The following is a 12,091-nucleotide window of genomic DNA, read 5'->3' as shown; positions in this document are numbered from 1 at the left end:
GGAATATCATATTAACTTGGAGATACATAACTCACGTGCGATAACATGTTACGGTGATGATGTCTAATGTCAATTAGTTTTGGTGAATAATCACCATTGAATATCTAATTTTCTCTAAGAAAAAATGGAACTATCATACATTTAAAACCTCGTGAAAAAAAAGTATCAAATTATTTTTTCATCATACAAACCTTTAAATTAACAAAAAATCCAATTTTGTCAATTTAAATATAAGTAAATAACAAAAATACAGAACTGCGAGAAAATTCAATATATATACAGTCGGTGGTTTGAACACTGGAAACATGAAAAACCCAAAACAATATCAAATTACAGATTAATGAACATGCGAGATATTTTGCGTGGTTTATAGTAAACTGTTCTTTGTTATTTAGTTTCCTTACTGGGTTTTTAACATATAAAAAAGAAGATGTGGTATGATTGCCAATGAGACAACTATCCTCAAAAGACCAAAATGACACAGACATTAACAACTATAGGTCACCGTACGGCCTTCAACAATGAGCAAAGTCCATACCGCATAGTCAGCTATAATAGGCCCCGATAAGACAATGTTGGTTTGTTTTCGACTTATGAGTTATACTATAATTCCTTTGGTAATTTCTGCCTCTCTTTTACTCCTATGAAATATATAAAGTTGTTAAAAATAAAACAACGACTAAAAATAACAGTAAAATCCATCAAACTTGTGCATGCTAAAATATTAAGCAGTAAACAACACATATATATTTACATCTTAGTATATTTGATGAGTTTAATGTACAAAATGAAGATATAATCATAAAAATCTCTACAAATTACATTCCTTATGAAATCTGCTCTATCTATAGCAATCTATACATTGTCTACAGTTAATGCACACGTTAAAACGATAAGGAAAAAATACTTATACTTACCTTTGATAAAATAACTTAAACATAAAAAAGAAAAAAAGTTAAAAAATGGAAACCACAATGCTTGTTCATCATTCGAACAACCGATACATTAAAAAGATATTTCTAACTAACTAATGATCATTTATGACACCTACTGTGGTTATACATTCACCGAAAGTTAAACTGGCGCATGCATAACCATTCAATAGTTTTTCGATAGACATTATTGAAATTCATTATAAAATATATTATACATGTTAGGAACATCAGAAACTGTTTCCTAAAGTTCCAAACATTTGGTTAACTCAAACTATATATACACAATATATAAATGTACTATTTCTTGTCTGTCTAAATACATTACCATAAAACTTATATATTTGGTGGTCTACGACATATTCTTAAATAATTTTTACATACTTTTTTCAGAAACAGTTAAAGAAAATAATTAAATTTTTTTCAGAAACAGTTAGGGAAAATACTTTAAATTTTGAACTTGTCATGCACCTATCACAGACCAAATGGTATTCCATATTGTTGGTATGGAAATCGAAATCATTATCAAATAATTTTGTTATATTTCCCATGCAGTTTTCATCATTTTCACAAAATCTTCATCTGTATCTATATTGGCACCAACTCCACTGTAGTAGTCAGTAAATTCTTCTTTGGTCACCTAAGAAACATAAAAAGTAAAATCACAAAAATATTGAACTCCGAAGACAATTCAATCGGAAAGTCCCTTATCACAAACCAAATCGAATGACAAAATACAGCAAAAACGAATGGACAACAACTGTCATATTCCTGACTTGGTACAGGCATTTTCAAATATAGAAATGTAGAAAGATGAATTCAAACTATGCAATATAAAATATAATACTAGAATTATTAAAACACTTCTATAGATAGCTCATGTTTGCTATATGTTATCAATTTACTGACGTGTGTATTCAATGTATATCCTAAAATCTTTTAGCGAAATGTTTCTTCTACTATAAGAAATATGAGACCGCAGAAACTTATTTTCATCTCTTTAAATTTGTTCTCAGTTGTTTGTAAAAGAATATTTTACCGCCCTTCTTATGACAGAAACACTTGAAGAAAAGAAATAAAGTTCGTGATAGCACCAGGTTTATTGAACTTAATACGTTCTTAAATAAATTATTCTGATATCAAACGAAACATTCAAGTTGGTAGGACTTGAGCAGAACGAGTAGTAAGTCTTATATGGTGGGGTTCGTGTTGCTTAGTCTTTATTTTTCTATATTGTGTCTTGTGTACTATTGTTTGTCTGTTTGTCTTTTTATTTTTTACCCATGGAGTTGTCAGTTTATTTTCAATCTATGATTTTGATTGTCCTTCTGGTATCTTTCCCATTCTTTCATGCATATGATGCATATAAAAAAAACATAACAACTTTTTTATACCGTTCCGTCTTTAACTCCCTGGTCAAATACATCAAGAAATGTTCTGAGAATTTGATCCTCTGTCATTTCTCCATTTAGATATTTCGGATGACGTTTAACACTATAAACACCCCTCAGATCTTCAACAGTAATTACTCCGTCTCCAGTTTGGTCAAATTTGGCAAAAGCTTCATTGATAATCGAAATCCTTGTCTGCGACATAGGAGGCTGGTAGGTAAAAATCAAAATTGAAACAAAATCATTAAACCAACAAAAAATTAAATAAAATCAAATTCTAAAATCCGATTTTTCAAAATCTGTTTAAACAGTGAGTTTATTTGTTGTTTTTTTTTTTTTGAAAGAGCATACTATTTCATTAAGGTAATCTCTAACTTCATGATCTTTCGTCAAATTAGAAAATAAATAAAGAAGGCTTAGCAGCATATAGTTTCATTCGTATACTACAGCAGACGTCTAAGAGTCTCGTTGATATTTCATAATTTACATGAATCTTCATAAGATTCGGTATCGTGTACAAATATAGTACCCAGTATGGACAGAGCATAACTTATAATAAATTATGTACCCAACATCCTCCTCATGATCCCTGCTCAAATTAGATCCTAGCTGGTTAGAGAGTGGTGTGTATGAAATAACGCAGTAAATTATTTGTTTGGGCATGAATTATAAGACAAAGTAGTGATATGGTTAACTTTAAAAAGGTAAAAAATAATCTGAAGCTGTCTGATTGAATTTTTATTTTGTGTTGCTACGTTTTTTTTATTGTGTCAAGCCTTCCAATTGATATTTTATAGTGTGTCGTTCTATGTTTTGATGTTAGATCCCGCTTTCCTAAGTCAGGAATTTGATGTTCAGTGGTTGTTGTTTGTTCATGTGGTTCAAAAGTGTTTCTCGTTTCTCAGTTTTATATAGATTAGACGTTGGTTTTCCCGTTTGAATGGTCTTACATTAGTCTTATGGGGGCCCTTTATTGCTTGCTGTTCGGTGTGAGCCAAGGCTCCATTTATAGTGTGTCTCTCTATGTTGTGATGTTATACTATTGTATCAGAAAAGAAAGAAGGTTTAGTACCATTTAAAACGTTTAATCCTGCTGCAATTGTTTGCACCTGTCTTATCAAGAATCTGATGTTCAGTGGTTGTCGTCTGTTGATGTGGTTAATAATTTTTTCTTGTTTCTCAGTTTTATATAGATTAGACGTTGGTTTTCCCATTTGAATGGTCTTACAGTAGTCATATGAGTGCCCTTTATAGCTTGCAGTTTGTTATGAGCCAAGGCTGCACTGGAAGACTATACTTTGACCTCTAATGGGTTACTTTTACAAATTGTGACTTGTATGGAGAATTGTCTCATTGCAACTTATACCACTATTTCTTATATCTATATAGATAAAAAAAAATTGCACAAGCTATCAACCTACCAAAAACACAAGATATTGATATAAGGTGTACGTGATGGTAAGAAATCACGGACTCTAAATTTAGCATAAATAGAAATGCTACAATAGTTCAATTGACGTTTAAGAATAGTAGAACTGAAGGAACAGTAATGAAAAGGGTTTACTTTAATCTGAGTAAAATAACCTTAAATAACATTTAACAGAAAAAAAAGTCATAACATTTACGTAACCTAAATGATATTTCTGGTTTAAGAATTCAAAAGAAGAGGTTTGTTTGCCTACTAACTCTTTCTTACGGTCTCTATCCCAATTAATTCTCTAACTCATAAGTCACTCGTCATTGTTTTATCTATTTTTCGTTAGTTGTTTTTAGCATTTTTCAGGCCGTTGTGTATCTCATTTAAATTGTTTTGATGTTCTTCATGCCATGGTCTTTTGTAGATTATAAAAAGATACGGTGTTTTCTCATTGTTGAAGATCATACGGTTCAAAATATGTAATTTAATATCGATATCTTTCGGTCTCTGTTGAATAGTAACTGTTTGGCAATAATAACACATCTCCTTATATATATATATGAACAAGAATGTGTCCCCAGTACACGAATGCCCCACTCGCACTATCATTTTCCATGTTCAGTGGACCGTGACATTGGGGTAAAAACTCTAATTTGGCATTAAAATTAGAAAGATCATATCATAGGGAACATGTGTACCAAGTTTGAAGTCGATTGGACTTCAACTTCATCAAAAACTACCTTGACCAAAAACTTTAACCTGAAGCGGGACAGACGGACGGACGGACGGACGAACAGACGAACGGACGCACAGACCAGAAAACATAATGCCCCCCTACTACCGTAGGTGGGGCATAAAAAGAAGATATGGTATGATTGCCAATGAGACAACTCTCCACAAGCGACCAAAATGACACAGAGATTAACCACATACGATTATCTTTAAATGATTTCTCTCACTGTGTTTGAAGATTCACGTTGAAAGTATTTTCCGATGTCTTTTTTATTTTGTATGGCAACTCATCAAGCTCTTGAAAACAGAAAAACCAAGAAAGCCATTTTCCTTAAGTGTTCTTCCTGAACGATAGTTACCCTTAGTGCTTGTAGAAATTCCTCAAAAAGAATTTCATTCTTTCCATTCTTGTCAATGTATTTAAACAACTCTTCTACGGAACTTTCTGGTAGGCTTAGACCAAAGGCCTTTAGGCTATCACTGAATTTCTTGAGACTTAGCCGTTCACTATGACCAACGTTCATATGTCGAAATATTCTAGAAATTAATCAATATAAATTAAAGACAATATAGTGAATAGTATCCTGTTCCTTAAATTAAGTCAAATCTTACATCAACTTGACTGCAGGTTTTCATCTTTTCGACGACTAAAATATACATTATGATTTGTATATATCAACTGTATGAAACAAGGTTAACAAAGCATTTCTGCTTTTGTATTTGTTTTTCATTTCTTGCCACTCAAGATAACCAGACAGGTTTTAATATGTGACAATTAAACGATATATATTGATTTTACATATTTTTCTTATGTTGTACTGTTACAACATTATCCAACTAGCATTCGGTATATTCGTGTCCTTAATCAGACGCCTTTAATTCACTGGTTTTCATTTGTTATTGTATGTCATTTTTCGTTGATTTTTTTTTTTCAACTTGTTCTTGTGATGCGTTGCTGCACCACTGTTCCATGTTCGGAAAGGGTTGTGCGCCCCTTACTCCCGAACCATGGTGTATGTTAGAAATAAACTCATCAAAGATACCAAGATTAACATTTTGTATCGTCAAAATAAAGTTTAAAAAGCCAATAGAAATCTGTGTATATATGTGTTCAGGGAAACATCAGATTAATGTCAATTTTAAACTAAAAATTGCCGTATTCTAGCATAAATCTATTTACATTATAATTTGCAAAGCTGCTTTATATGTGTCTGTCTCTTTATTTATGATATCATACAATATCAGAAAAAAATTACCAAAACGGACAATTAAATACTTAAGTGTATTCGTATGCCGTGAATACAACTGCCTCCTTGTTATAAACTGTGTTAAATTTCGTCTATAGTTTTTGACTAAGTCAGCCATTTTTTAACAAAACTATGAATGATATGCATTTTATCCGCTGATGATATAGAGCACCCTTTTTCGAGATATAGATATCTATAGGTCATATTTTACTTACACTAAATGACTATGAACAAAAGATACACTTAACATTTCTTTCAAAACATGGAAATTTAAGGTGAAGTTTTGATTATAAGCGTTGCAACCACGTGGTCGATACTACTGCTGGTGGAGTTTTTTCCCAAGAGGGTATCATCAGCCCAGTAGCCAAGACATGAATTTCTATTGATATGGTCATAATTATAAATTACTTGATTCCAAACTTCTTTTTTTTAAATATTAAGGCTTTTTCTACCTCAGCATTACATTACCATAGCTGTATTTGGCAAAACTTTCAGGAATTTTTGGTACTCAATGCTCTTTAACTTCGTACTTTATTTGGACTTTTTAAAATTGTTGATTCGAGTGCCACTTATCAGTCTTTTGTAAACAAAATGTGCGTCTATCAACTCCCTTAGCAAATAAAGTAGATTACAGAAAAAAGTAACTTCACAAAATACTGAACCCCAAGGAAAATTCAAACAGAAGTATTGTTTATATAAACATTACTTATATTAAACATAGAAAATTCAAAACGGAAAGTGACTAATCAAATGGCAAAATCAAAAGATAAAACACATCAAACGAATGGACAACAACTGTCATGTTGCTGACTTGGTACAAAAACCTGTATTAATTGTTCATAACTGATTTCTTACAAACAGCTGTTTACTGGTATAAATTTACTTAAGAAAATACTTAGGTGATTTAAGGTAAAATTAAATAAATCAAGAATTCAAAATTGATACTTTAAGCTGATAACGTATAAGTAAAGGATCAAAATAATCTAAAAATATTGATAGGTCATGGAGCTCCTTTTCGAGATTTTTTATTTATAAAATATAACGGGATTAGGTTGCCTCGGACTTTTACCTTATATTTGCATTGGTATTATTTGGGTCTGAAATCAAAGGAAGAAAATCAAGTATCTGCTTAAATTTTGTCAAATGACCTCTTATGAGCCATTAAGTCTTATGTTAACAGATAAATAGGTGTTATGGGACAAAATATTTTACCTTGTATTGTATGGAAAATCACCAAGGAGTCCGACCATGTCCGACCATTTGACACTTATTCCAAAACCTCACCTAAATACATCCTTAAATCTAAGTTTGTCTAAGTTACCTCATCCTTGTCCTTTGGCGTATGATTTTCAAACCGAATGAAAGGTTGCATTTCCGGATAATTACTTATTTCTTCGAAATGAACCACTATGCATTACATTAGGATAAGTCACATGCATACTTTGTAACCATTGACAAAATAAAATTGTTAAATTTGTCTCAAATACGAAAGTTTACATAAACTACTCTTCTCAGTTTCCATTATAGATATAACACCTAGACTTGCAATAGATGAATCAAATTCATATTTTGTAAAATATTTAATAATTCAATACTTGATTACTAGTACCTGCTTATGCCGTGAAAACAACTTGCGCCTTTTTCTAAACATTTCGCCCTTAAATCTGTTATATGGTCAGCCATTTGTATAAGATAAGGAGAAACGATGTAAATACCAACGCAACAACTAAACAACCGAGTCCAAAAAACATTTATATAAGCAACTTTATGTCACCTTTTTTAATTCAGAGTATTTGAAGTCGGTCAATGAGGTTTTCCGCCTTCATATTTTTGATGTCCGTATAACAACTCTACCACACGGATATGTGACAACTTATATTAAATCCGTAACGCAAATATAGTATACCACAGAAACATGTATTTTTTGCTCATCTGAAGGTACTAATTTACTAATTTACTAAAATTATATATATTCAGAATTCTTTTATACATGTAATTCGGCTTACGGTGTACAATACGCTTGAAATGTTACACTTCCTGAATACTGCTCAGTTCTCCTAAAGGAAACAAATGGCATTGCCTTATATAGAATCGAATGTACATATGGATATAAAACTTAGACTTTTAGCAGATGCATCAATTTAAGATTTTGGTGTCACCCTCGAAAAATGTTTAAAAACTTTGTTTGCTGATACCGTTTTTACCACTGGCTCCTAGTTCTAAATAGTTTGCCCTTAGATCAGTAAATTGGATATCCATTTGTATAAATTAAGGATATGTGGTGTCGTTACCAATGAGACAACTTCGTCCAAGTCATGTTGATTTGAGAAACGAATGGTCACCTTACAACCTCGAACAATCAGCCGACTACGGATAAAATGTGATTAATATCGGTTAGCATGGGAGCCACCCACATTTCCGAGAAACATACATATGTAGGTAAATATACAAATTACTTCCTTGAAAGAAATGCGTATTAACAATACAAATAGACAAGTTTGTTTCGATGAAATGTCTTTTATTTTCGATAGTATTGTTGTGATTATTTGTTAAACATAAAATTACTAGGTTTACACAGTTACTTTATTTTTGAATTATCTGTTTTATTTGATTTTTTTGCATATTGCATTCATATTCATATGTCTATTTATGAGATAAAATTAGCGAAACATTACAAACAAATTGATTTTAAAAACCCTTCTTTGTTTGATACATTCAATGGCAAGAAATACTATATGACGCACTCAGTAGAATGGCATAGAATTCAAAATATGCATATATAAACAGACCTTTAAATACTTTTCAATTAAAATAGAAACAGATCAAATAGAAAAAGTTAAAAAAGTAAAAAAAAAAAAAAAAAAAAAAAAAAAAAAAAAAAAAAAAAAAAAAAAAAAAGCATTTGAAACTTCTTGTTCTGTTATTTACGTATAATATACCGATTATTTGTAATTGTTAATGTACAGAATCGACTGGAAGGATTAAATTGGGACAACAGTTGAGTTTGCTATGGAGGAATAATACAGCGTTTCATAAATTGTCAGTTGATTGTTATTTCTTCTGGAATACAGAGTTTAGTATAACAAAATTATCAAAATGGTGTCGGAATCATCAGATGTAAAAGTGTGTAGTCGAGATAAACAGGGTTCATTTTATCACTCATTCTTATGCCCTTAATATAAACTTTGTTATTAAAGGATAAGAAACGTTGGACTAAAATCAAATACAGTATAATTTGTTCATGGACTCATCAGATGTATGTCAAATGTTACGAATAAGAAGTACATGTATGCTGATATCTAAATTAACAACATACATTCTCAATTTTATTATTTTTAACTATTATTAGTCTACTTAAATTTCTTTTTTTTTTACATTGATTTATAATAATAATAATAAACTCATCATAGATACCAGGATGAAAAAATATATATTTACCTTTGTCCTTTGAATATGAAATATTAAATACGCGTTTTCCAACTTGCTCCATGAGTTGGGCATTCATTTTAACATGCAACTACAAAAAGTTTATGTTTTTATACTGAAAATTCTTTGAATTGACCACGTTTCAAAGATACAGGCTTTCAAAAGTAAATTAGTTCCATAATAAACAACTTTGGTCGTTAAAAAAAGACCGTTTCGTTCAAAACGACGTAAACTTTAAACGATAAAGTAAATGCAATAATGTAAGTACTCACTTAATAAGATGTTTATGTAAATATTATATAATTATAAAATCTATAAGTTTATCTTATTATGTCAGCTGCACTGAAAAGGTTTTGCAAATGCAAAGAAGAATATGTATGGTTTAAGGATGGACATATAAAAAATGAAAATATTTTAGGTTAACTTTTTATTTGACCTTGAAAAAGTCATTCTCATTATCCATGGTACGCGACACGTTATATTGAAGTGTAGCATTTATTAATCAAATATCAACAGAACATACAAAATAAGAAAACAGTTGTGTTCCAGATACGAAAATGTGAAATGAATCAAGTATTTTGAGGACAAAATTCAAGGTCATTGGCCGGTCCCGATGACATAGACTACACTGTCTAGTTTTTATACACCATCATTTCAAAAAGCATAAGCTAATGCAATAGATAAAACAGTTTTGCATTGACTTAAAGTAGACTATGTGTTCATTATAAACGTTAACGTGTCTATAACGCAAAAAGGTATGGAATGCTACTGTATTTGATTGTTTATATAGGTGTAATACAAGAGTGTAATTGCTGAAGTTTCTCGCCTGCTTCAATGATTATTGTTTTTTATGTTGATAGTCCTTAGTATAAAGCTTTACTATAAGTATCACATAAACTTAAGAAAATAAGGTCAAGGTCAGGTGAATCAAACCGGAAATACATATTCACAAACTACCGATTCAATTCAACAAATATAGTTTATAGTTTCTTAGAAAAGAACTTATTCAGAAAATTAAAACATTGTCCAATGAAAAATGAAAATAGGGTCAAGTGAGATAACCAATGCCAGAAAGACATGTATGCCTTCCAATCAATATATGCATTAAGAATAGTTCATATATTGTTTATAGTATCTAAGAAACAAACTTAACCATGAAAACTTACCATTACCAATGAGCCATGAAATAAGGTCAATAATAGATAATGATAGCCAGACAGACATATAAACATTACAATCATTCCATACACCAAATATAGTTGACATATTGTTATAGTTTAAGAAACATAGACCAAAGCATAAATACTAAAAACTTAGGAAAGAACCGTGAAAATGAGGTCAAGGTAAAATAAAAACTGCCAGACTGACATGTACATCGTTAAATAATCCCATACACCAAATACGATTGAACCTTTGTATACAGTATAAGAAAAAAGAACAAAACCACAAAACTTAACTAAACCTCTCAACCATAAAAAAAGAGGTCATGGTCATATTACACCTGCCAGTTGGACATATACATCTTACAATCATTACACTCATTAAATATAGTAGACCTATTGTTAATAGTATCTGAGATATGGACTTGACCACGAAAAATTTACCTTGTTCACTGATCCATAAAATGAGGTCGAGGTCAGGCGAAAACTGTCTGACAGGCATGAGACCTTGCAAGGTACGCACATACTACATGTTGTTATCCTATTACTCATAAAAACATAACAAAACATTTTTTTATCAATTAGCCACTGAACCATGAAAATGAGGTCAAAGACAGTTTACATGACAGACGGAAGCTTCATAATATAAGGCATATGTATATAAGTATAAAGCATTAAGGTCTTACACCTTATAGAATATAAAGCTTTTAAGTTAATTAACGCCACCTCTGCCGCCGTCATCGCTAGATCACTATCCCTGTGTCGAGCTTTCTGTTACAGAAGGCACAGGCTCGACAAAAATCGACTTGCAACAGAGATGTAAATTTAAAAATAAACTTAAATATGTTGTTAAACTAGGAAAATGTGTATCATTTCAAAACTTTTACCTGCTTATGCATTTTATACCATTTGGTCCGCGTTCTAGAATTTTGGCCCTCAAATCTATGAGTATGTCAGCCATTTTCACATGTAACTACGGTTGGCAGGTGTTTTAACCGGAAATTCTGCAATGTATCGACGTCTCAAGTATACAGCTGGCGCTCGATTGGTGAATTAAAGATGATCGGAATGCACGAAATCAACTAGAGGTTAAATACAAAATGGCAAAATGTGCTTTGAATGCCTTCCAACCGCTCCGAAAAGAAATAAGTTGTAAACAGAATACAAAATGGCGCAGCAGGGAACTGAAAGTCAGGGAAATGAAAACTACAAATTGATGATCATTTAAATGAAGGCTAACTACACACATCTTTGGTTAACTATATGTTTACGTATTTGATCATATAAAGCATTATTTTAAGGGAAATACGCAAATAAAACTACATCTTTCTATCAGACTAACACTTAACAGTAATTGTCCCATGTGTGTTCGTTAATTTAAGTAGGTTATTTTTGTTTGTACCTTAAACGTGGTCTGTTTTTCTCTCTCGCTAAAGCAAATAGATGCAGCCTAAAAACAAGGGGGCAGTTTCAATAATGCCTTGTTGCTCATTTGTCAAAATACAATCCCATGACACAATAAAAATGGAGAAACAGATGTCTCGTGTTCGGAACACGCCAACCGAGCTCACCCATAGATAAACACATATGTAAAAGTTGTTTTCTTGATATAAATTACTAAGATCAATAAAATAATAATGTGAAACGACGTGATTTATAAAAGGATATACAAATTGCTTATGCATTTGTACTCATGACAAATCAATTCTTTCACATATATATTATTTCTTCACACTATGATTCATGTTAAGACAATTCATATCAAGCTATATTGAGACATGCAATA

The 12,091-nt window shown here is 31.2% G+C and overlaps 1 protein-coding gene across 2 annotated transcripts; it reads right to left on the bottom strand.

Annotated features, from left to right (window-relative positions):
• Nucleotides 1–745: 745 nt before the first annotated feature.
• LOC143068456 (calcyphosin-like) lies at nt 746–7,511 on the bottom strand. 2 transcript variants are annotated; one of them, XM_076242548.1, is made up of 4 exons: nt 7,329–7,511; nt 4,832–5,009; nt 2,327–2,533; nt 746–1,572 (listed from the first exon to the last, which is right to left on the bottom strand). In XM_076242548.1, the coding sequence occupies exons 1-4, from the start codon at nt 7,400–7,402 to the stop codon at nt 1,471–1,473; spliced, it is 561 nt and encodes a 186-aa protein (XP_076098663.1). In that variant the 5' UTR covers nt 7,403–7,511; the 3' UTR covers nt 746–1,470. The 2 variants fall into 2 exon arrangements, with proteins under 2 accessions (XP_076098663.1, XP_076098664.1); XM_076242549.1 differs by lacking the exon at nt 7,329–7,511 and adding an exon at nt 6,932–7,260.
• Nucleotides 7,512–12,091: the final 4,580 nt, after the last annotated feature.

This window comes from Mytilus galloprovincialis, chromosome 3 (genome assembly GCF_965363235.1).
Source record: "Mytilus galloprovincialis chromosome 3, xbMytGall1.hap1.1, whole genome shotgun sequence".
Lineage (NCBI taxonomy): Eukaryota > Metazoa > Mollusca > Bivalvia > Mytilida > Mytilidae > Mytilus > Mytilus galloprovincialis.
The sequence above is the reverse complement of the archived record's forward strand: the minus strand, read 5'-3'. Positions and strand labels throughout refer to the sequence as shown.